Source organism: Lontra canadensis, unplaced genomic scaffold (genome assembly GCF_010015895.1).
Source record: "Lontra canadensis isolate GAN:19392208 unplaced genomic scaffold, GSC_riverotter_1.0 scaffold2, whole genome shotgun sequence".
Lineage (NCBI taxonomy): Eukaryota > Metazoa > Chordata > Mammalia > Carnivora > Mustelidae > Lontra > Lontra canadensis.
This window is the reverse complement of record NW_022630996.1, coordinates 21,000,949-21,028,268: the sequence shown is the minus strand read 5'-3', so window position 1 is coordinate 21,028,268 and position 27,320 is coordinate 21,000,949. Positions and strand designations below refer to the sequence as shown.

General features: G+C 36.7%; 1 protein-coding gene and 1 non-coding gene across 22 annotated transcripts in view; one reads left to right on the top strand and one right to left on the bottom strand.

Moving 5' to 3' along the window:
* The window catches only part of CADPS2 (calcium dependent secretion activator 2), a 530,843-nt gene that overhangs the window by 228,574 nt on the left and 274,949 nt on the right, over window positions 1–27,320 (bottom strand). For all 21 annotated transcript variants that reach the window (XM_032870302.1, XM_032870364.1, XM_032870304.1 and 18 more), the window contains exon 7: window positions 20,494–20,605. In XM_032870302.1, the coding sequence (XP_032726193.1) occupies window positions 20,494–20,605 (112 nt within the window). The remainder of the gene's footprint in view (window positions 1–20,493; window positions 20,606–27,320) is intronic.
* Window positions 22,343–22,447, top strand: LOC116878879. The gene has a single exon (XR_004384904.1). It is a non-coding gene; the product is annotated as a U6 spliceosomal RNA (small nuclear RNA).

Sequence of the window (27,320 nt, the reverse complement as noted above, 5' to 3'; positions counted from 1 at the left end):
CAGGTAAGGAGGTGCTTCTTGTGGGCGAGTGACGGAAGTGGTCTGAGATGGAAATTCCTCCTGCTGAAGATGCTGTGGAGATTGAATTCACAAGGATTTAGACTATTACACAGACTCAGTTGGTAAAGCAGGGCAGGGTTTGAGAGGACTGATTCTAATTCTGAAGGAAGTTCTACTGTTTGTAAAATGCTAGCAATTTACAGGCTAGAGAAAATCATTCGTTAACGGAATAGTCGATCGATAACGGCAAACTTTGTGCGGTCTTAATTTAAGACCTAACCTTCAGGAAGTGCCACCCTGATCACTCAGTCAGTAATCATCGACATCAAGGCAAGATCCTCCACCAGCGAAAAGATGACAATTTCCTGAAAGCTGAGATGTTGGTTAGCATTTTTAGTAGTAAGTATTTTTTAATGAAGGTTATGTACTTTTTAAAGACAATGTTATCACACACATAGAAGATTACAGTATAGTGTAAATATAACTTTTATATGCACTGAGAAACCAAAAAAAAAAACCATTTGACTCACTTTTTCAGGATATCCATTTTATTGCAGAACTCTGGAACTAAACTCACAGCATCCCTGAGGTTTGTCTGTACATAAAATGATGTATTTTCCCCTCTTTAGTCAGTCATAACATTATTTAGACATGGCCTGTATCCAAGCCTTGATATTTTTAAGTGGGGGGACTATATTCTGAAGGATAAAGATATGAAAGGCAGTGTGTATTTTAAGCCGCTCTTATTTTATACCAGTGTAAAAAGTAAACAAACTGGAAATTTCTGTGTAAATGGAAGAATTATAAACATGCTCAGGTATGCTAAAATGTTCTGAAAAACAAAACACGGCAACTGAATTTGGCACGCTCTGCCAAAAAACAAAAGTCTTCATTTCCACGTATAAGTGGAACTATTCACAGAGAAATTTTGAAGCAAAGCTCTTTTTCTCTCTAGGAAAGACAGCAGTCATAAAAGCTTCTTAAACTATTCTCAACTTCTAACTTGTTAAATGCAACTGCTATTTTGAGCCTTTCCTCAAGCCTATCCTAAAAGCCACAGCTGAGTTGAATCCAGTATGTCTACACACTTAAGCATATAAAGGCACATCCAGTAACAGATAAAATGGCATTTGTGATATTTTAAAAAAGTGTTATTATAGAATTAATCCCTTGTGACAGCTAAAATAGCCAATGGAATATTTTATAGATTCTTTTTTAAATGACAGTTAAAAACAAGTGATAATTTTTGGCTCACACCAGTAGACAAAACAATGTCATTATCAACTTAGAGGAGGATGCAAAAAAATAAAAAAAAAATAAAATAAAATAACCAAAAAACAAAGGCGAAGAGCTGTATATCCACCCTCTGAAGCTAGAGCTGCCATTTCCCTAGCAATTCTGAGAAGCTTTTTCTTGTTCTCTCTACCACATCCCCCCACCCCCCACCAAATTTATTTTGGCATGAACCACCTACAGACTTTATCCTTTTTTAATTCTTCTATGCTTACACAAAATTGGTACTGTTCCAAACTCCAAGTCTTATATAGATGAGAATATTTAAATGAAGACATTGGACAATTTTCTCATTCTTTAAATGCTGATGACAGGTTACTGAATAAGGTCCCAAAACAAGTAATAGCATTTGATCCACAATCTAAGGATCATCTCACTATTGAATATCATCATTCCTGCCACATTTTAGTTTCCTAATGGGTACTTCTAAGTGAAGTCAGTGGAAGGATTTACTAGTTATCTCTGTTCATTTAAAGCTTTGAGGGCCCATTATGTGGGGACACTCCAAGGTGAAAACTACGGATGGCTCAGATCCCTCAGGGAGCTCAGAGTTTCAGTCTACCAGAGCTAAGAGCTCAGATACTCTGATGATCTTACTTCCTCTTGCTGCCCTTCTATCCCGATGATGGGCCAAAGTTTTCTAATTCTGTCAGTCTCTGGGTTTCTGCACTGTCAGTTCTTTAGTGGCTCTGTTCTATCACATGAGAAGCTGACACCCTGTGTTACATTTCTTCCTTTTGAAAGACCTAGCATTAGAATTGTCTGTTTCTCCAGACAAACACTGAGGCATGTAACAAATGTCGGTCCATACATATGAAATACATTGTTTCTAAAAGAACTGTACTGATGGATAAACCCTGAACTTAGCCTTAACAATGACTGTAAACAAGGTTCCAGGTCCCCAAATTGCACATCCGTGAAGTGGTCATGGTCATCCACATGATGGTGCCACAGACAGTAAACAGATAAGCTGCAGCTCCCAATGAGTAGAGGCCAAAGGGCCAGGAGAAATAAAGGACAAAGGAGTTCTTTTTCAGAAGTAGAACAAGGGTCTAATCAAGAGATCCTGAACACTGCCAGGAGGGGCTTTCAGTCTTGTCCCTGGACAATTATTCCTAGGTATTTTCCATTTTACCTTTTTTTTTTTTTTTTCTCTCTTTTCCCCAAATGGGCTACTTGGTTGTAGCTCTCCTGTGTCGGTTCCACTGCTGTACAGTGGATTGCTGCTAGGGCAGGGTAGGTAGGGGAGGTGGAGTAGTAGGTAGTTAACATGAATTTTAGTTCATAGGTCACCAGGCTGTATAAAGAGCTGGGGTTGGACCTATTGGAGATGCTGGGTTCTGACCTGGAGGAGACTTCTGGTGGATTCCCTTGAGCTGAAGTGAATGTGTTCTACATGTAGGAGGAAGGGTAATACAACTATTCTCATATTTGGCTACAGGGGCAAACTAGAGCTGATCATCTCTTTACTGGGATTTGTGCTTTCATTAGCATAGAGCTGTTGCTAGAATCAGTCAGTAAGGCAGAGATTGTATTTTCTAGCTCCTCTTACATCTAAGTAGGGATACATGACAGTTCTAGCTAATGGAACATGAAGAGAAGTGGTAAGCGTCACTTTGGGCAAAAATAATGAAGATATAGGTATGCCTTCTTCATCCCTTTTTGCTCATCTGCTAGCCAAATGCAGAGAACTCCCGTGCTCTAGGAAATGAGAGCCATAAAATAAAATGGAAGAAACTACAGCCCTGGATCACCAAATGGAGGAAATCTACCCCATCTATCAGGAACACCCAATGGGAACTGTTAGGCAGGTGTTCCTCTTTTGAACTAGTGAAATGTTTGTTGCAGCATTTAGTAGTATCCTAAGTAGTACAGGAACAGAGTTTGGCATCATAGGTCTTCTTTCACAGCTAAGTGCTTAAAAATTTTAAGATAGGCAGTTGTAGTTGAATAGGACTTGGCGCAGGAATTAAAGTATTTAACAGATATAAAAGTTAACTAAGGATTCTGCTATGTTCCAGGTTTACATCTAAATTAATTATAGCTCTGTGCAAAATATTTAGCTTCTTCTATTATTTAGTAAAGCTGCCTATTCTTTGCTATTCATTTCTCTGAACTTTCTATACATATTTCTGCTTCTTCTAGTTTATTTTTGCCACTAACATTTTAAATGTCTTGTCACTTAGCAGGACACATTTTATGATTCTTTATCTTTTTAAAAAATCTTAGATATAAAACCAACCTATCTTCTTCATAATAAAATGTCAACATTACTTGCCATCTTTGCTGAGGTGTAATGAAAAACACAACTTTTTTTAAGGCTTTGCTTAAAATTCTGTCAAATTTAATATACAAAAAAAACCCCTTAAGAATGAAGTGTTATATATATATGTGTGTGTGTGTGTGTGTGTGTGTATTATATACTATATACTATATGTATTATATAGTATATATATACACACACATATACATACATGTTTAGAGTAATATGAGGTTCATGGGATCTGAACACAAGCTGACACCCCTATACTGTTCTCCTATTAAAATATTAAAGCCAAGCCATGTGCATTTGTGCACATTTCACATTATTTTAACGTTGTGACCTATATATTTAAGGCCTTCTAAATTTCTAAGTGATTTCAATAAAGTTCTGAAAAATGTAAAAACTAAGGGAGGAAAAATCCAAAACTAGGGGAGCCAGATAAGCCCTGGGGCTAGGTAAGCAATTCATTGCTCTTTTCTATAAATATCTGTTAGCCTAGAGGAAGAAAAAATGTATGTGACCACAATACTTGCGTTTTAGTCTTAAGATAGAGATACATACTTGATACAATTCTAGCTCAAAGATGGGTACAACTACCAATTCTGGAAGAAATCAGGACAAAATGCATAGGGAAATTATTTCCATTTGGGAGTCTCAAAGAACACATAAGAATTATAAGGCAAGACATGAGGAAGAAGTTGAGGCATAGAAATGAGGCTGTTGGCACTGAGTCACCTTAAGAGTGTCCCTCTAGGGGCACCTGGGTGGCTCAGTGGGTTAGGCCTCTGCCTTCAGCTCAGGTCATGATCTCAGGGTCCTGGGATCGAGCCCCACATTGGGCTCTCTGCTTGGCAGGAGCCTGCTTCCTCCTCTCCCTCTCTCTGCCTGCCTCTCTGCCTACTTGTGATCTCTGTCAAATAAATAAATAAAATCTAAAAAAAAAAAAAAAAAAAAGAGTGACCCTCTAGAAAAAGGCACACAAACCTATGCTAATATTCTTAACTACTATCTTTAGTTCTCAAGCCCTTCCCCAAGCTTAATTGGCCAGATCTTTTTTTTTGTTCCCAGAACCTACCCCCAGTCAGCTACTATTGCTTGCCCCCCATAAGGACTTTAATCAATACAAATGCTCATCAGATCTTCTGCCATGTCAATTCTCTATCTCATCAACATATAAGAACACCAACAGACAGATGAAAAGATCCTCAACATCACTAATTATGAGGGAAATGCAAATCAAAACCACAATGAGATATCACCTCATTCCTGCCAGAATAACTAAACTCAAAAAGATACAAATAAGTATTGCTAAGGAGGTGGAGAAAAGGGAACCTTCATGCACTGTGAATGTAAACAGGTACAACCACTGTGGAAAAGAAGACTGGCAGTTCTTCAAAAAAAGAAAAATAGAACTATCATATGATCTAGTAATTCCACTACTGGGTATTTATCCAAAGAAAACAAAAACATTAATTCAAGAAGATATACATATCCCCGTATTTCTCGCTGCATTATTTACAATAGCCAGGATATGAAAGCAATCCCAGGGTCCATCAATAGATGATAGAGGAAGATGTAATATAAATACACAATGGAATATTACTCAGCCATAAAAAAGAACAAGAGCTTGCCATTCAAACAACATGGGTGGACCTAAAAGCAATTATGTTTAATGAAATAAGTTAGAGGAAGATAAATTCCCTACGACTTCACTTACATGTGGAATCTAAAAAAAGACATGAACAAAGAACAGAAAAAACTCAGACTCTCAAATACAGAGAACTGGTGGTTGCCAAGGGGTGGTGGATAGGGATATGGGTCAAAAAAGTGATGGGGATTAAGAGGTACAAACCTCCAGTTATAAAATAAGTGACAGAAATAAAAAGTACAGCATAGGGAATATAGTCAATAATACTTTTCGGAAAAGAAAGTGAAACACTAACTTTTGAGAATTAGGAAGAGTGCTCTATAATTGAGACTAGAGGCCAAAGAGGCAGAAAAAGCAGAATGTGATGTGCTGTATTCAAGGTGGACAGTGTTTTAGGGAGTAGGAAAAGGCCAACAGTACCAAATGGCAAGTGAGAAAGTAAGCACAGTATACACGGAAAGGGTATTGCTTGATTTAACAGAGAAACCACTCAAGATCTCAGCAAGTTATGTGAGGCCAGACTGTGATAGGTATAAGAACAAAAATCTATCTGAGGAAGAGGAAAGCACTTCCTTTAACTCTTAGGTGATCAAGATAGGGCAAGCTGGGCAAGATCACTTTGGCTAGAAGAGCACTGTTCGCAAAGGTAGGGGCAAGAAAGCCAGGGAGGGTGCAGAGGGTAAGGAGAGAGGAAGTGGTACTGACAGATGACGGCAGAAAGGAAGACTGGGGATAGGCTGTGAAGGAGTGTGTTTTGCCAAGTAGTTTATAGGTTATCCCATAACAAGCAGTTAAAAGATGCTTTTCAGCCAGGGAATGACAATCAAATCTTTATACCCCTGAGTAGAGAATAATCCCGTGTCACCCGGCTGTATACATCCCGGAGCAGAGGAGTGGGGAGGTGTCCTAACATCCAACTGAGAGATGAACTGGACTTAAAAATACATCCTTAAAACAGAGAGTAAAAATGCTATTAGCTAGAATCATGTTTCAATTTGTGATTAAAATCCTTTTTGCTGACAATCAGATGTCCTTGAGACACAGAGTTCTTTAAGGGCACATGTAATGGAACATCTCCAATAAGTGGAGCTATCTCTATGACAGACCTTGACTTTCTGGGTTCAGCTGACTTTTTTATCTTCTTCCTTCAAATGCTGGAGACTTTACACTTTAGCTAAGATTCGCAATGACTAAGCGTTTATACTTTAGCTAAGGTTTAAACATGAACTTTTCAAGTACCAAGTGCCTTCCTGAGAGCTATGACCTTGAGAGACAGACTAAGTGAATTTACTTGATTTCAATAAATTTGTATTTAGCACATGTTAATAACTAGGATATAGTTTTCCCAATATCAGAGCCTCTGTACTTAAAAGTGTGTGGATAAATCAAAAGATTTTTCTGAGAGAAATCTACATCCTTAGTAACATTTTCCAGTGTTTTAATACACCTGAGGCTGCTTTGTCTAAATTATTTCCCCTTCGATTTAATATCAGGGCTTCCTGTCCTACTTAGTTGAAACAAAGAACACCTGCTCACTCTCACTAACACAAGGCTCTTTTGTGTACCGAAAGATTAGCATTAAGTCTTCCGTCAACTTCATTGTCCGTAGGCTAAATCCAGTTCCCTTTATTTTCAAAGTTGGAAAGAATCCTGGAATTTATAATACGGAACTGATCAAACTCCCAACTCCTTACCAAATGTGTAGTTGGCTTGACAGAAAACCATTCAACTCCTTCCTTCTATATAGTACTTTTTTTTTTTTAAATAAGGCCCTTTTCAAATAAAACAGTAAAAGAAAAAATATTATCTAGATTCAGTACTTTCTCCTGACACTAACTTGTTAAAAGATAGAGATTAAAAACCTTGTTATTTGCATGATGGTGGCTGAGGAGAGCGTACGGAAAAGAAAAACCAAAGTGTATAAATTATTCCTAAAACTTTGCTGACATCTCTACTTCATCATGAACCATTTTATGATGCTCTTAGAATGCATTTAGGAGACTATGCTCCCTGAAGCCAGGAGCTATTCTGTCTTCAAGTATCTCATTCATGGCTTCTACGTTAATTTAAGTCAGTATCTTCAATTAAGCCCTTTTCACCATAACTCCTCTTCATATCCTAGAGTAGACACTTATCAAGTATTTGTTGGTTGGCTGACTGGATAGATAGATGCTCAGAGAAATTGGAAATAAAAATGCAAACCTAAAATTGATATTTCACTGAGGTGAAAAGAGAAAAAGGCTTGCCAAATTCGGTAACAGAAAATGATGGTAGTAATAATTTTGTAGGCCAGATTTTGTATGCCAATTACATGTGGCCAGTCTATAAAAATTTATGAAATGCCCATCTTTCCAAAAATTCCTTTAATAGGTAGAGTAAGTTTCCCCAAGATGTATCTACATACCCTAATCTCCGGAAACTATGAATAGATTACCTTAAATGGCAAAAGAAAACTGAGGTAGCTGGTGGAATTCAGATCGCTAATTAGCCAACCTTAAAATAGGAAGATAATCCTAGGATATCCAGGTGGACCCAATACAATGACCAGAGTTATTAAGGAGGAGGAAGGTAGAAGAGTGGGTGTGGGAGCCATGAGTTGTGAGAAACGTTCAGTTGGCCAGTGATGGCTTTGGACATGGAAAGGGGCCATGAGCCAAGGAATACAAGGAGTCTCTAAAAGCTAAAAAGGTAAGGGGCACCTGGGTGGCTCAGTGGGTTAAAGCCTCTCCTTCACCTCAGGTCATGATCCCCAGGGTCCTGGGATCCAGCCCCATATCCAGCTCTCTGCTCAGCAGGGAGCCTGCTTCCCTCTCTCTCTCTCTGCCTGCCTCTCTGCCTTCTTGTGATCTCTGTCAAATTAATAAATAAAATCTTTAAAAAAAAAAAAAAGCTAAAAAGGTAAAAATAAATTTCATTCTCCCTTAGATGTTCTGGAAAGGAACTCCACTCCGCCAACATCTTGATTTCAGCTTCCTGAGATTCCTTTTGGACTTCTGACCTCCACAAATGTAAGACAATAAATTTGTGTTGCTTTTGGTAATTTGTCAAAGTCACAATAGGAAACGAATACAGAAAATAAAGGCTGAGATTTGATCATAAAAGAACATGAAATGTGGAGATTTGATTAAAAAAAAACCCTAAATTTACCTTTTAAATTTCTTCTGCCAAGTATGTGATTCAAAGATATTTTTAAATACAGCCTTCTATCAGTAGCTTTGTCTGATTAACAAGAGGTTTTTGTGTGTGATTATTTCTCTCATACCCCAGAAACATTCTGCTTAGATGAAATATTTTGAATTTTTATTTTGCTAAAGTTTTAACTTTCATTATCCTATAAATTTTTTAAATGATTAATAATGAGGCTGATTATTTTGGTTTCATGGTGATGAAAATCACCATGCATGTATTTCCAACAAATCTAAAGTTTCTTATACCTAAATGATCAACGATTATTTCTTTTATTACAAAGTCTTTCTTGAAGATTTTGAAAGACATAGTCAAGGCTGTCACTATATTTTTTATGGCTCAATTAAAGATAGTGCCCTTTATTCATCTTCATACATCACTTTTACTGCTTGTAAGGTGTCGATTTCCTACCTCTCCTTGGATGGAGCAATATATTCCATCACAGCTCATCTGTGTTTTTTAAGACTTATCTAGACAGAAAAGCATCATTATTATTCTTGATCTATTCCCCTCCACCATAAATTATGAATAGCAGTAACCTTTATATTTCCTTACCAATACAGTTTCTATTAGAGGATACTGCATGAGTAGCTTTATCGCATTTCTTTTTACTAGCCTGTTTATAATAATGCCTGGCATTTATAAAGAATCTTTCAACTCAATGTCTCAAAGTGCTTTGTGAAATTTAAATTAATTCTCACATCACCCTTAAAAGATAGGCATTACTGTTGTTATGTAAATAACTTGACACTGAAGTTAAATGAATAAGTAAGGAAAATTACTTCAGGATGACAACAGACACTTCCAACGCTATATCCCCCTTCTTCAATCTAACAAATTATTCCCTTAATTATTTTACAAACATTATAATGACTAATGTAGCTTTGTTCTTGCTTGGGTTATTAAATACTGTAAGAATACATATGTATTTATCTATCTATTGATTTAAATACTGTAAGAATTTTTAGAGTCAAGTCAATTTTATTTCTGTTAATCCAGAACATACAATGGAAGGATGGGAAGAAGAAGTTACAGACTATGTCTAAACTTCAGTAACTCCACCTGCATCCTTAAATATATTTGATACATAACTTAATATATGGTAAGGTAAGACAGAGGGTGGTAGGGAACAAAGGTCAGGACAGAGACTGAGAAGTTACGTGACTTCTCCATTTGTTCTCATGGTTATTTTAACAGAGCCAATACCAGAATCAAGTTCTTCTGGAAGCAGGTTTTAAACTTCTGAGTTTCTGATGCCCAACTATCTGAATCTTATACCTTTTACTTAAAACAATTTGTTTTTTACTCAAACACTACAGGTAATAAATAGTAGGGAATAGAAGTACTTAGCTTTTGTGTAGGAGCGCTAAAGACCATGAAGGTGAATATTCTTAAGCAGCTTTGAAGAGCTCCAAAATGCACAGGAACTTCTTTTCTTAATGCAGCAACTAGAAGAGGAGGTTCTTAATGGACTTGAGGAAGTTCTAACCTGCTTTCTCCATGTATTAAAAGAGAAGGGCTGAACTTACTAGAACCTCACTCTGGCTGTAGGATCTAAACCAGATAGTATCCTTCAACTGTTGCGGTTTATCACTTGGTATGGAAGCTCAGGCATTCAAACAAAGGGAGTTATGCTACAGTCTACCCCAATTTTGCTCAGGAGAAATGAAACTGAATCAGGCAAAGTTCAAGAGATTCATTTGTTCACTCATCTTCCCAACATTAACTGGACATGTATTGTAGGTCAGAAACAATTAGATGTTGGTGAAAGGAAACTATGTCCTAGGCCTCACCTTCAACAAGAAATGGAAATATATCATTGTAAGTTTTTTACACTAATATAGCCTTATAATATCACTTAAAGTTAGGCTGTGATGAGTTATAGCAACACCTAGAGTAAGTTATTGATAATAAGTCAACAAAGAAAAAATTAGAACCATAAAAATGTTTAATTAGTCTAAAGAAAAAAAAGGGAGGGGAATAAAGGACAGGAAAGACAGAACAAATAGCTAAATGGCAGATTTAAGCTTAACCATACCAGTAAATCATAATAATGATTAAAAGATTGCCAGATTGAATAAGAAATAGAAACCCAATATATGCTGCTTAAATAAACATACTTTAAAAGTAAAGAAATAGATTAAAGGATGGAAAAAGATAATATGCTAACACTTGTTTAAAAAAATCTGGGATGGCTAAAATAGATTTTATTTTTTTAAAGAGTTTATTTATTTGACAGACAGAAATCACAAGTAGGCAGAGAGGCAGGCAGAAGGGGGAGGGGAAGCAGGCTCTCGTTGAGCAGAGAGCCCCATGCGGGACGTGATCCCAGGACCCTGGGATCATGACCCGAGCCAAAGGCAGAGGCTTTAACCCACTGAGCCACTCAGGTGCCCCAGGGATGGCTAAAATAGATTTTAAACCAAAGTATCAGGAAAGTCTTTTCATAATGACAAACAGTCAATCAGTAAAAAGGATATGGAGATCATTAATATTTAGGCACCTAGCAACAGATCTTCAAGATACAAAAAGCAAAAAAATGATAGAGCAAATCCAAAATTACACCCAGAGATTAATAACAGTTTATCAAAAATTGATTTAAAAAAGTAGATAACCAATAAAGATATGTAAGATCTGAACAATAATTTAAATTCTTTGACTTTTCTGAAACACCCTATTAAACAATGGAGGAAAACAGTCTTTATAAATGCATGTGGAACATTCACCAGATGGACCATATTGTGGGTGATAAACTAAGCCTCAGTAAATTTTAAAAGGATCAAAGTTCTCTAAGTATATTCTCTAATCATAACAGACTTCAATTAGAAATTAATAACAGAACTCTGAAAAACCCTAAAATATGTGGAAACTAAATAACACATGCTTAATAACCTAAGGCCAAAGGAAAAAAAAATAAAAATGAAAAAAAAGATAAAAATTTGTGGGATGCCACTAACACAATGACTAGCAAATGGGTATTTATAGCACCAAATTCCTAGTTTAGAAAAAAAAAAAAGATTTTTCTCAAATCAATGGCTTCCATCTTTTAGAAATAGAAAAAGTATTGTAAATTAAACCCAAGATACCACAAAAAATAGTAAATATCACAGCCCAAATAAATAAAAATTAGCAGAAGGAACTTTATCAACTTGATGCAGGGGATCTTCAAAAAACCTTATACAGCTAATATTATACTTAATGTTGAAGAAAAAGACTGGATGCTTTCCCCAAAAGACTGAGAACAAGACAAGGATGCCCATTTTCACTACATCTTTTCAACACTGTACTGGAGGTTTTAGTAGTACAATAAGGCAAAAAGAAATGGTTTTAAAATCTGCTTAGAAAGGAAAAACAAAGTGTATTTTTACACAACAATAATGTTTATGGAAAAACGATCTACAAAATAGTACCACAAGTAGTAAGTTTAGCAACACTGCAGGATACAAGATCAATATTGAAAAGTCATCTGTATTTCAATATACTGGCAATCTAATTTAAAAAATTAAAACAAAATGATACCATCTAGAATAGGACCAAAAATATGAAATACTCCAATGACAGATCAGACAAAAAAATGCAAAAACTTGTTAGGAGGAATGAAGAAAGACCTAAAGGGAGGGATATAATATACTCATGGGTCAAAAGACCCAATACTGTTGATCAATTCCCAAATTGATCTACAAATACAATGAAATCACAGTCAAAATAACACTGAGTGTTTTTTATAGAAACCTACAAACGGATTTCAAAATTCAAAGGAGACAGCAAAGAACTTAGAATAGTCAAAAGAATTAGAGAATTAAAAAAAAAAAAAAAAGCTGGAGAACTACCAGTCCTTGATATGACATGACAAACTTACGATAAATCTTATCAGAGCAGCACACCTTTGGCATTAAGATAGGAAAACAGATCAATGGAACAGACTAGAGGATCCAGAAATAGACCACAGATACATATACAATTGATTTGTAACAAGAGTGCTAAGGAAATTCAGTGAAGAAAGTTTTTTCAATAAATAGTACTAGAACACCCAGATATTCATACATCAAAAAATGGGACTTTGAGCTATACATAGCTCTAGATATGAGAAATTAACTAGAAATGGATCAAAGATCTAAATGTGAAAATCTAAAACTATAAAACTTCTAGAAGAAAAGAATTCTGACCTCGGGTTCGGCAAAGATTTCTTAGATACAGCACCAAAAGCATGAACCATAAAAACAAACTCACCAGTTGGACTTCATCAAAATGAAAAACTCCTGCTCTTTGAAGCACGTTGTTAACAGAATGAAAAGACAAACTACAGACCCAGAGAATATTTACAAAACATATCTCTGATAAAGGAGGTGTAAGCAATTTATTATGGTCTTTCTAGACTCAAGAACAATAGGCAACTCAATTAAAAATTGGCGATTTATGGGGGCACTCGGGTGGCTCAGTTGGTTAAGCGTCCAACTCTTGATTTCTGCTCAAGTGATGACCTCAGGGTTGAGAGAGATCAAGCCCTGGGGTGGGGTTCCATGCTGGGTGTGGAGCCTGCTTAAGATTCTCTCCCTCTGCCCCTGTCCCCAGCTAATGCATGCACACTCTCAAAAAAACAAAACAAAAAAAAAAACCTTAAAAATTGAGGATTCATTTAAGAAAACATATGGATGACAAGCACACAAAAAATGTTCAACATGATTACATTAGTTGTTAGAGAAGGGCAAATTAAAACCATATTGAAATAACACCACACCTATTAGAAATAAAAGACAAGTATAATGTGCACATGTCTAATATCTGTTCTGTGTGGGAGAGAGCCAGACCTCTATTACTATAGGGAAACTGAAATGTCAACTTCTACTAATATTACCACCCACATGGACCCACCATGGAGGATGCCTATTTATATCCTCTGCACCTTCCTGAATGCGAGAAAGCAAGAAAATGCTTTCCTTCACCGCTACACTGAAGAGGCCAGCCAACTGCTGAGAGAGGGCCTGAGGTAGAGACACTAACAACTAAAGTCAGACTCCGAACACTAAGTCTTCACAGCACATGATTAATGATCCAGACATAATTAATTGCAGTGAGAAAAAGTATTTAGAAGGAATGTGCGCCATGTATGAATTATCTCTGGCTCTTTCCACCTCTCTGCGGTCCTGCCTCTTGTCACTGGCATGGCCCTGGAAATAGGACAGCAGGGTTCTGTGACAAACGGCCACATGAATGGACTGAAGAAAGAAGGAGAACTTTTCTGTGACTTGTAGTTTCAGAGACGCTACACTACTCACTAAAACTACAAAACGTCCACAGTATAGGGTGAGTTGAATTATGCACATGAGATGCAAATGAGTCTCCATTCTACTTTGCAGTAGAGGATGTGAATTTGCTGGGCATGGTAGCAGTCATCCAAAGCTGGCAATTTCAATAAAACTAGATCTTAAGTTCTGCTTTCAAAATGAAAAAAACACATACTACGCATTTATGTGTGTGTGTGTGTGTGTGTGTGTGTGTGTGTATACATACTATGTACATATATATATATAAATGTATATATATACACATTTGTTATATATATATATATTATAAATAAATACTATGTAAAAATACATACTATGATTTCACTAGTAGCTTTTCTAAAGCTTGCTTCATATGTAGATGCATCAGATTCACATAATGCTGGAAACTTTATTTTTTAATCCTCAAATATAAATTTTGACTGTTTGAGTGAAAAAAAAAAAAAAGCCCCAAAGTAATTTTTATTAAGTTAACTGTGTATTTTTGAAAACTTAGGATGCTTACTCAAAACATCTGTAGTCTACTCATAATTTATTACTTTGTATGCTGATATTGGAAGTTTGATGACTGTGTATAAGCCAGGCAATTAGAGAAATGTTTAAACTTAATGGATTCTAACCAGTTACATAGGGGATATCCCATTAAATTTGCTAAGTTTGGCTAAAATAATTAAAGTGACTCTTAAAAGTTTTAACATTAATGAAGAACTTAGAGAATTCAACTCACCCAAAGCTGTACAAATGAGAATAACAGAAAAGGATATACTCCAGAAAAACTAGAGGGACAAGAGAGAATATTAGATTGACCAGTTAATTGGTTAACTGACACTATTTCTCTACCAAGAAGATAGATCTTTTAACACACCACTATATCACTTCTCTCTTGTCAAGTTTCAAAAACAAAAATTATGCATTTTTCTGATCACTCTTCAGACAGATCTCCTTTGATGCTATATCAAGCAAAGAGAAGAAACAACTCAGTGAAGAAGGCAAATATATAAGTTAATTTTTACTTGCTACACTAAGCCATTACAAGCTGCTTGAAAGGTAATCGTTTATTTTAATGGACTAATCAATTCAGCAATTCTAATGCATCTTAATATTTAAGATGCATCTGAAATTAACCACCAGCTGCTGTTTCCATATAGTATTTGTATTTGTGAAACAAGCATGGTGACTGTCACTGTGAATTATGAGGGATGAACATCTCAAGAAATGTTACATGGACGTACAGATATTCAAACAGAAAAAGTGAGAGAAATACACAAAATAAAAAGCTTAGTTTCAAGAATAGGACTACTCTCAAAACATGTATCTAAGAGGTAAGCAAACTGTTAAGTCTTTTGCGATCTTAAAATATCATTTAATCAAGTTGGAAGAAAGATGCTCTGGCTCCACGGCGTTGCAAAGGAAAACAGATTCCCTGATTTGCAGGAACCTCCATCCTCAGAGAGGCAGAAGGACCAGCACTCTCCTGTGTGTCCTGAAGATGGAGGACCAAGGCTGTCAACTCAAAGCGTATGGATAGACACTAGGCTTTTTTCTAACAACAGTTCAAATGTCTTAAGAGCAATGCTTCTAACACTAAAAAGTCACTTGGGTGTCAACTTTTAAAAATTCATTTTGGGGGTGCCCAGGTGGCTCAGTCCATTAAGCCTTTGACTCTTAATTCAGCTCGTCATACTCTCAGGGACCTGCATCAGAATCCACACTCAGCAGGGAGTCTGCTTGAGGATTTTCTCTTCCTCTCCCTCTGCTTCTGAGCTCGCTCTCTCTCAAATAAATCTTTAAAAATTGAAAAAGATAAATAAAAATTTATTTTGTACTCAAGAACATCTTTCAGCAAGTTTAAAAGTTACTAAGGAGTGCAAGAATTCCTTTTGAGAGACTCAGTGGAAACCTCGCTGTCTACAAAGAGCTGCCCTGGGACATGATTATTTAGATTTTTCTACGGCTATGCTAAGTAAGCCTTGCTTTTGAAGTTTTAGGAACAAAATCATTTTTAAATTTCTTTGAGCATAGTTGACACAATGTTACTGATCTGACAAGTTGATACCTTATGCTCTGCTCACCACAAGCATAGCTGCCACCTGTCACCATCCAGCACTATTACAGAATCACTGGTGAACTATATACTTTCGGGTGCTTGAATGGTCAACTATTTGCCTGCTAGCACAAGCTCATAATATGAAAAATTTGTTCTTCTGCCTCCAGGTTTTCCCTAAGGCATCTGGTGGAGGGTTGGCCACCAATTCAGATGAAAAATCTCCATATGCCACCTCCATTTCCATAAATAGGTGTTTGCACCTGCCCTGCATCACAAGCACTTGCTGAAGAATAGAACCTTCCATTGCCCAATGCCTACTTAAACTTGTACTATCATTTTGCAAAACTATATGCCATAGTGGGTTTTTTCTTATCCCTGTGATTTACTAGGTCTCAACCCTGGCTGCCCAGTGATACTGTTTGTACCAGGCTTCTCAACCTTACATGCATATACGGTCTCCTGAGAAAGTGCTTAAAATACTCCTGGTCTGGGCTCGCCCCAAACCAACTGAAAAACAAAGTGTGGGCTCACAGGTTGAGTCTTTTCACACACCCCCTACGGGGGGTTCTTACACACACATGGAGTTGAGAAACACCGTCACATTAAAGAGCAGCCCCAGTGTACTGTAATAAGATGCGAAACATGGCACAAATTGATAGAAAATGTATTAAAGGACGATGCATAAAATGACATTAGCTTAAATATTACCCTGTTCCTGCTTTAAGCCATGAAATTAAATCAGCTCACAATCATACCATAATTTGTACAATACTGCTAAATTTCGTCATCTCATCTGGTGTACTAGTTAATGATTTAGAACATAGGCTTTGGGGTCAAAACACCCAAGTTCAAATACTGACTCTCCCACTTGCTGAGTGGTCTTCATCGGATTCTCATTTCTCTGCCTCAACCCAGGAATGTCGCCACCATTCTCAAAGAGGATTAAATGGAGCAAAGGGTCTGATTTCTTTCTCTTGCATTGAAGTTTCATCTATGTTGTTGCATGACTTAACAGTAAATTTCTTTTTATCACTGAATAGAATTTTATGCACATACCCCAGTTTGTTCAGCCATTCCTCTGTTGAACGACCTTTACTGCTTTTGGTTTTTATTTTTTTTAAGATTTATTTGACAGAGAGTGACACAGCAAGAGAGAGAACACAAGCACTGGGAGAGGAAGAAACAAACAGGCTTCCCATTGAGCAGGGAGCCTGATGCGGGGCTCAATTCCAGGACCCTGGGATCATGACCTGAGCCGAAGGCAGACGCTTAACCAACTGAGCCACCAAGGTGCCCCTGATTCCCAGTTTTTAGTGATTATGAATAAAGCTGTTATAAACATTCTCCTACAGATATTTACTAATAAACCCTTGTGTAAATACCTAAGAGGGCAACTGTTGGGTTGATATGGCATGTCTATGTTTCACTTAAAAAATAAATAAATAAATAAAAACCACACCTGGCAAATTGTATGCCTGAAGTGGCTGTATAGTTTTGCATTTCTACCAGCAGAGATTAAGTTTCTGTTGTTCTGCGTCTTTGTCCACATTCGTTATTGTCAGCTCTCTTCTCCCTTAGCCATTTTACCAGCTGTACAGTGGCGGTATCTCCTTGTGGTAGGGATCGATTTCACGGGTGCTCCTCTTTGAATGCAACTGCTATGCAAAATTTTAATTAGAAAACTTCACTTTAAAACTCAGATCCCCAGATATCTATTTCTAAAAGTTTAGACTATAAACTTCACATCATGTAAGCCCTTTTCCTTCACATTAAAAAAGCAAAAAAACAAAAAAACTGTTCCTGCTTCCCAGTATAAAAGTAGGTAAATATATAGCAAATAGTACTAGCAGCTCTATGACCCAGAGAGGATCACCAATTTCTTCTGTGTACACGCATGGGCTCAGACTATAACCTGTCCAAAAATCCCCAAGTTTAAAGCAGGAATGAATCAGGTGTGTTTGAGGCACAGAAAAAAAGCTGAGTATGAAGGAAGGATGATGGTAAGCAAGGTGGCTGTGACAGGGGATGAAATCAGAGGAAGAGATAAGTGCATGTACAGCAGGGGACTTCAACGCTGGTGAAATTACTGGGAGGCCTTGTTAAACGTACTGCAGCACAAGGCCTTCAGAGTTTCTGGTGCCGCAGAGCCAGTGCGAGGCCTGAGAATCCGCATTTCGAACGATTTTCCAGATGCTGCTGATGCGGATTCAGGGTCCCACCCTGAGAACCATTCTTGGGCATGCTACACTACGATGAGGAGTCTGATTTTTATTCCAAATAAATGAGAAGACTGGAATATTTTAAGGGAGAATGATGTGATTTGCTTTGAATTTTAAATAGATCATAGTAGCTGAAGTGTGAAAGCTAGCTCAGAGGGGACAAGATGATAAATGGGGAAGTAGTGAGGAAACCATTACCAGCAAGGAAGGACGGTGTCCTGAATTAAGGTACAGGAGATACTATGACGTGGATATAGTTGGAATAAATTTAGGGAAAGCTGACAGAACTTGCAAATAGATAGGAATATTCTATGTCAAGGTCACTGGCCTGAAAACCAACTCTCTGAAAAACTTTATGGGGGTGATAATCATAAGTTCTATTTTAGAAATATTTAGTTTGAGATAACTGTTAAATGCCACTAGAAATACCAAGGATGCAGACTGGATATACAAATCCGAAGATCCAAGAAAGAAAAATAAAAAACTGGAAGTCATTAACACATAAATGATAATTATCATCACAGAACCTACTCAGATCATTAGTATAGTTCAATGGATTTCGAAGTAGGGTGATGATGCACACCTCCGAGGGGATGTGTGCCAATGTCTGCAGACATTTTGACCATCTTGATTTAGGACTTGGTGAACTACTGGCATCTGACTGCGGGTTACAGATGCTGCTAGAAAAGCTCCTAGCAACAAAGCATTTTCCTGCTCAAAATATCAATAGTCCTGGGTTCAGAAACTCTGGCACAGAAAGAAAAGTGGTCTTGTATGAAGGGAGCAAAGGGGCATGAGGCTTTTCTCAGACATACAACTGATTGGAAAACCTACTACTTACATACCTAACTTAAAACCTGCATATATATGGCCAGTGGAGAAATGAATTAAAAATATCTAAAGCATGGGGCGCCTGGGTGGGTCAGTGGGTTAAAGCCTCTGCCTTCGGCTCAGGTCCTGATCCTGGGGTTGGGGGATCGAGCCCTGCATCGGGCTCTCTGCTCAGCGGGGAGCCTGCTTCCTCTTCTCTCTCTGCCTACTTGTGATCTCTGTCTGTCAAGTAAATAAATAAATAAAATCTTTAAAAAAAAAATCTAAAGCATTACATTCTAGCTTTAGACTTAGAATGGCTGCTTTTAAGGAAATAGGGTAAAATTGATGGAATAATAGTTTAAATGAAAAATCCTGATTCATAAATCTGTAAGACCAAAGGTAGTATCCAGGGCTCTTCTGTGAGATTATGCTACCTGTATACTTCTGATGAATGGATCAGTGCACAAATATGTAAGCACATGAATGAATGGTATGGCCTAGCTCCTAAGTCTTTACAAATACACATATCAAGGAAGCAAAAAACAAAATCCAGAATGTGAATATTGACTCAATCTCTAGAGTGTGAGTACAGATTCACAAAATCCCTAGAAATGGAAATAATCTCAAGGAGGCAGAAGAGAAGGATTTGCAATGAACAGTCACAACTTTAGGGGAAAAAATTCCAATATACCCAATGATCCCAGTATCTTTCAACATCTAGCACCACATAAGCTGTCAATCTTCACCAGAAATTTTCAAGGAAGATTTGCAGAGGCTTTAACCTCTGGAAGACACCTATGAATTCAGTCTTCAGGTCTGGGTAAGAGAGATCCGTGTTACAGAAGATAACTTCATTGCCTTCGCACTGAAGCCCATCTACTTTATAAATGAGACTGCAGATGATTTTTCACACAGAAAGGTGTTAAGATCACAAATCTACCCTAATCTGAATGCTTTTTTAACTGTCAGAAGAAGCTGAGTACAGTGGAGAAATACTGGCATTAGAGGATATATTCTAGGTATGAAGTGAATGCAGGATAAAAAATTTAATGTTTGGAATGCCTGGGTGACTCAGTGGGTTAAGCCTCTGCCTTCAGCTCAGGTCATGATCTCAGGGTCCTGGGATCAAGCCCCGCATCAGGCTCTCTGCTCAGCAGGGAGCCTGCTTCCCCAACTCTCTCTCAGCCTGCCTCTCTGCTTACTAGTGGTCTCTCTCTGTCAAATAAATAAATAAAATCTTTAAAAAAAAATTCAATGTTAAAAGATGTGTGGAAAAGACCTTCTCACAGGGAAAATAGGAGAGGTGAGAGAGAAGTAGCCTTAGGTATTTTGTAATCAGTCTGATCATAATGGACCCAAACAGGATTTCAAATATCAAGATGCTGCTTTTAACTCATCGACACAAATGTTTAAATGAGAATTCTCTCTCGCCAAGAAGGACAAGTTGGCTTGTCCTTCACATCCACTGACCAGTGCATGTGTAAGAAAAGTGGGTCTCTAACTGTGATCTTATATACACAACCTTTTCATACCGAAAGCCTGTCACACTACTTTCTATGTTATTGACAATTATGTTTAATAAATTGGAGCTGTAATCTGGGACCGTGGAAAACTACAAATATATTGTTTTACACAGTTTATGAACAGAAAATTCACACACTACGTACGAGTGTACTTTAACTATGACTCGAAAGAAGTGAAAATTGTGTGACCTTGAACACACAAGGTTGAGCACAACTCACCCTTCCCAGCTCTTTATCTTCGAGGGCCAGGACCCCAGTGCTTTCCGTGAAGAGTTTTACTTTGACCACAGGCCGAGGATGGGTGGTGGTAAAATCACCTTGAGTTCCCCATCTGAAATAAAGGAACAAAGATTTTCTTGAAAATGCAGCATTAATATTTTTTTTCCAGCCAGATGTATCTCCTTAGAAGTCCCATTAAAGCAATACAGAATCTTTCGCAGCTCAATGAGATTTTTATCTTTGCTTTTGTTTCTGACAGATGGCACAGTCAAGAAGAAAAATAGTAAGTTTTACAGCTTATAATAATTTCAAAGCTGTTCTAAAAATTAGCACATTAGTGTATAAAAGACAGTGTACAGTGAAAATTTAGGTTAAGGTAAAGATATGTAGCCACTGAAATGTATGATTTATTCAAATATAAATTATATGTGTGTGTGTGGGTGTGGATATATATATATATATATATATATATATATATATATATATTAACCCCACGGTTTCATGGAAACCTTTTTTTGCATGCTGAAGACTTTACCCCATCACTTCTTGGAAAGTCTATTAATTTATACGATTTTTAAAACTCCTACCAAAAGGAAAGAAATAAGCATTATAAAAATATGAACGTTTTGCAGTTAATTTCCCAATACACTCTCCTAGGCATGGAGTTAGTCTGTCGACATCTGGCTTTTCAAATCATCATAACAAAATAACATTTTTCTTGGCTTATCTTTTAATTAGTAGCATCTCAGCTTTACCACACACCAATTCATCCTAGCGTATTTACAAACACAACTGGCACACACCTGATATTAAAAAATCTTATCAATATTTCTCCTAACTCTGAGATCACAGACATGCGATGCAGCATAGCAGGAAGAAAATGCCATTGAGAAAAACACACAAAAGTGGGATTTAACAAAATAAGGACCCCTGCTACAAATAAGTTGCCATATAAAAAAATGGATTTTCTTATATTGTTTTAAAAAAAAATTTACCCTTTTCAAGGCATTATCTGAACTTTATTTTATAAACCATATTCAGAAAGCTTGGGATAGACAAAAAAAATGGGGGAAAGTCTAATAAAAATTGAGTAACTGTGATGTCTTCCTCTCCTACTGCGGCAGTGATAACAGCATTATGTGAGCACAGTAAAGCAGAGGCCATTTCAGTGACCGAGGAAACTAGTATCCAGAGGCAATTTGTTCTCCTGAAATTAAAGTCACGTGCCAGAGGGAAAAGAGGGGTTCAGTTAGGATGGAAAAGAGGCTTAATTTTTATTTGAGATGTCTAGAAAAGGTTTAGCCAAGAATTTTTGCCATTTCATAGAATTAAGATGGTCTGAGATAAAGTAGAGCTGAAACAAGACTATAAATGAAAATGGATTCGAATTAAGGGAGAAAAATTCTCAATTCAGTGTGTGGGATCTTCAGCCTTGAATGGTCAAGGCCATCCACGTGACAGCTCTGGAATAGATTCCTGGACATATTCATCTTTATTTGGCGCCACGTGATTAAACGTGGCAAACCAATCCTTTGCGAAATTGTCTTTCAACTGAAATCAAAGATCTGTCGTCGTCATGTGCACACAGCCTAATAGGGCTACATAGAATTTGCTCATCTTTTAAACTAATTCTCTTCATAAGCATTCCTTTGTTGGTTTTTTCCTCTAATGTCAAAATCCCTCGAAAGAACTTATACTGTATTCTACTACTGTTTGCAATTCCCCATCTACATCAAGGCGCAGTTCTCCAAAGAGAAAAATACTGACGACCCCGCGAACCATCACTGGGGGACGCAGTGAGTTTCATCTTTTACCCCATCTCCCTGCCACTTTACATGAAGGGAAAGGCATGCTCTCTTCTGCAGCATGGATACTAAAACTGGAACAATACAGAGAGGATTAGCGAGGCCCTACGCAAGGACAACACGTGAAGGGAAAGGCGCCGCCAGTTCCGTTATAGTAAGACAAATAAACAATAACATGTATGTAAAGAACTGTGCTCACTCATGATCCTGTGAACTCCCAGGAAACTGCCTTCTATCTCAGATCCTTCAAGAACACACATCTTCAACAACTATTCTTTGATAGTTCTGGATGGGCCATTCCAATATATGCCATTTTAGCACAGGGAGTGCAATAAGGATAGTCTGACTCCTTCTTTGTGCCCCTAAAACCAGGAAATACATCTCCCACATGAAAGGTTCCCTCCCCAGCCATCCAGACTGGAAGGTAGAAAACATCCTTATTACCAGAAACAGGGAATTTAAGGCCAAAGAGACTGTATAAGCAAACCTCATTACTTCTTTACTAACTTACCATCCCTAGAGCTCAAGCTTCTGTCAATTCTTCATAAATTTATTGTTTGTCTAAGAAATATCAAAGCAGCTTGCTTTGGTCACTTCTTGGAGCCTCATATTTCATATACATTCAAATTAAATTTGTTTTTCTCCTGTTAATCTGTCTTATGTCAATTATTAGACCAGCCAAGGAAACTAGAAGGAAAATTTTTCCACCCCATCTCTAAATCTTTATTCTCTAGACATCTCGTTTACTCACTAAAAACATTTCATTATATAAATCATACATTAAGTGTCCAAAATGAGATGCAGTTTAAAGAATAAATATCAGCATTCCCACCACTCAGGTTCAGAGGCAGAATATACCAGTATATCAGAAGAGTCCTCTTTGTGCTCTGGTCACATCTTCCTCTCATCCCAACCCCACACTACCACCAGAGTAGCTAGGATTCTGGGTTCTATATTCATAATTGTCTTAAATTTCTTTTTAAAGGGAATATTTTTAGCATTTTACCTCTAGGGGTGATCATTGCTCCAGGTGTCTTGTAGTTGGTCTTTCATGGGTAAAGGAAATTCTCTTCCTAGTTCACTAGATACCCACTAATAAATCAGAGTATGTGTTTTATACACACACACACACACACACACACACACACACATATACACACACACATACACACATATATATGTGACATATATTTATGGTGTATCAGTTATGCCCTGGAAGCAGGTACATTTTATGGACGGTCTTAGATATATCATAGCTATCATATGTATCAGATATAGATCATAGACAGATCCTACCTATCTAATCCAGAAATTAATGCTGTATAAAACTTTTTCCTGTACCTACTGAGATGATCAGTAATCACAGTGGTTCAGCATTTTCTTGCTTTTCAGAGATAAACCTAATTTCCCTAAAAAAAAATTAGAATGCTGAAGTTTGGCATTTTGTATCAATATTTGTGATTGAGACTAGCCTGCAAATTTCCTTTTTTTTTTCTTCTGTAGATTACATTCTTGCATTGTATTGTCTGTTTTTGTTATGCTAGCCTTATTCAATGAGTTGAACAAGGCCACATTTTTGTTATTTGGAAGAGTTTGTTAAAAAAAAGAAAAAAAAGATGAGAATTATCTGTTCTTGGAATTTACCCATTAAGCTGTTTGGGTCCAGTATTTCTTTGTGGGAAGATATTTGCGACTGATTCTATTTCTTCACTGGTTAGAATTATAAAACTACTTCAGTTTTCTATTTAAACCGATTTTGATATATCACTAGAAAAAGTTATTTCATCTAAGTTTTTCAAAAGTATTTGCACAAAGTTGTAAAATACTTATCTTTTGTATCTATGGCATCTGTAGTTACGTATCTTTTTTCATTCCTAATGTTTTTTTTTCCATTTTTAACTTTGACATAGGTTTGTCTTATTATTCTTTTCAAATTACTATTGCTTGACTTTGATGATCTCCTCTGCTGCACACTTGTTTTCTATTTCATTAAACTCTGCTTTTTTATTTCACCATAATTTATCCATGTTAATTCTGCTGTTGTTTTACATTTTTAACTTGAATGCATAGCTCATTAATTTTAAGCCTTTCTTTTGTTCTAAGCATTCAAGCTTAGTATTGTAAGCATTTCAGCCTATAAATTTCCCTTAACCACTTTAAGTACAGTGTCCCACAAATTTACTTTATTTTTGTTATTATTTAGCTGTTTATAGGTGTGTTTCTAGAATGCATAAACAAAGTTTTACTTTTTCCAAGTAAGTCTTATGCCTATTACATTAGGTTAGATAATAGAACTTGCAGGATACTCATCTCCTAAAATAAGTGAAACTAGATTTTATATATTCCAAAATATGTAGACCTCTATGTGTGTGCATGTGTTTATGTGGGTCTTTAACTTTTCCATGAGTACATGGAAATAAAAAGTATTCCCCATTGTGGGTACAATGTTATATATGTGGCCATAGGTCAAGTTTGTTAATTGTGCTATTAAATTTATTTTATCATTACTGATATTTTGATATCCCTCATCTAGCAAGGTAAAAGTATTATCTCCCAACAAGATAGAGATTTTGAGAACTTCCTTTCATATTTTTATCAACATTTGGTATCCTATTTGGTAATGTAAAATATTTAATAGTAACCACGGCCTTTGAATATGCACTATCTTTTATCATGTGAAGGCCATGATTACATTTCTACCATTAGACTTGTGTAAAATTAGACAACACTGTGCTAGGAATGGTAATAAGGTACAAAACATGCTTAGAGAAGTCACACAAGGGACCTAATCAACATATTCCAAGTATACCAGTAATTTATTAGAAAACAGAGAGCTTAGAGGAAGTTACCAGGAAAATATTAGTAAATTAGAACTTGAAAAGCAATCCAGGATATCCATTCCGAAAACCTATGCCAACAAAAGCAGGCTACTACTAGACTGTCACAAGTCCTAGTAGGCAAGCCACAAGAATTTGTTGACCTAATAAGGTCTGGGACCTCCTGAGTCAAGGACAAGCAATGTTAATGGCCAACTCCTGTGAAAGAAGGGAGAAACATTTAAAAACACGCTTTCAGGCAGAGAGAACCAAAGGCACAAGGATCCCGGCAGATCCTAACTGTAAAAGCCAGAGGACTAAACTTTTATGATATCTGACAAAAATGTGCAGTTTTAAAGGGGTGCATAAATATAAGTATAGTGGTATTTAATAGACCTTATAAACCCTGACATTCTAGAATACAAACTGACACCCCCTTGATAATTTCTCTTATAAAAGCTAAAAGTAAAAAGATACATACAGTTAGAAAATGCTTATGAATTCTACAATAAATGAATTAAAAACAAAAGTTCTCCCTCCCACCCCACCCCCCAAAAAGGCAAGGAAGGAGGGAAGAAGGTACCAGGTGAATATTTTCAGTATTCACCAAGATATTTCCTTGTTTTCAACCTAATTGGCATGTTTAAACACCTTCCGGAATTAATACCAGTCATTATCTTCCTACAATTTTCTCTGTATTATGTAATAAAAGAATACATTACCCTTGCTGTCAATTTGCTTTGACTCAAAATACATTGCCTTTTTCTACTTCTGTGAATGTATTATTTATGAGGATTCAGACTTCCAATGTAAATCTTCAAAAGAATAAAGTATCTACAAAGCACCTTTACGAGGACAGCAGGACTTCCTGGCTATGAAAACACAGAGGGGTTCACACACCGACTGAAATAACGGACATTAATTATGCATTTGCTATTAAATTAAGTATACTAGAAATTCATATCATGCACCAAAATCTATGTACGTGTCTATTCATCCAGTAGGGCTGTTTCTAGGGATCCGCCCTAGCAAAATAATCCTAAGTACCGGAAAAACTATAAGCAGGAACATATTCACTACAGCATTATGCATAAAAGCAAAAGCAAGCAACTGAACTATCAAAGATGAAGGGAAGATTATATAAATTTTGTGGCAAACAATGGAATATTTGCTGCTCCTTAAAATGATGCCTATGAAGGTGATCTAAGGCTACGTGTGATGTAATGTGGCAGGGGAAGGGGGGAAGGACGTAAAACAATCCGGGCCTCTTCTTTCAAAAAACTGAGTACTTTAAATTTGTCAGACCATCGTCTAGTGTCAGCGACCAACGTCTCTAGTGTCTTGGAATTTACATTCTAATAGCAGATAGACAACAATAATTTGAATATATACTGTAACATATAAACTCTGAACCTTGCCCTGCGTACCTGACATGCTTCTAAGAGGATTTATAGGACTAGATTCGAACCATGACCTAAAAGGATTCTCAAAACTTACTAGCATATTTGTTTCAAAGTATGTTGAAAATCATTAACAGTGTCATGGTTATCAAAAGTCATCCAAATTCCTTGGTTCAAAATTGTTATTGAGCACATATAATGCAAACATGATGACAGAAGCTACAGCTTCAACCTACATTCCTTGTCTATGACCAGCACTGAAGAACAGGGCATATGGAACTTCAAAAATTATTTCATCTATCTATCTCTCCATCCTTTTGTCCATCCAACTGTGACAGGCATCGGGAAAGGGCAGGAATTAGAAAAATAAGAATAATAAAATATCAAAACAACAGATCCTGTATAGATGACCTCAGACTGGCAGGGAAAAAGACATATAAACTCATAAATATAATAAATCCAATCACACAGAATTGAACAGGGTTCTAAACTGCACTTTTAAAAATTACTTCAGAGACTGAGCCTTTTTTCTTTATTAGTCATCTGAATTTCTCTTATGACTTGCTCTTTTATTATAGTTGTCCATTTATATATTACATTAGGCCTTCTCTCTAGTAGGCTTTCTTTTGATTTAAAAAAAAACAACCTCTAAAGATAAAGACATGGACCGTTTCTGATACCATATATGGGAAATATTGTCACAGCTGGTTACTTTCTATTTAACTCTTCTCGTGGCTTTTAAAAAAATATAGTTTTAAAATATTAGATAGCCGTATAAATATTAACCTTGTTTCTTCAACATGCTT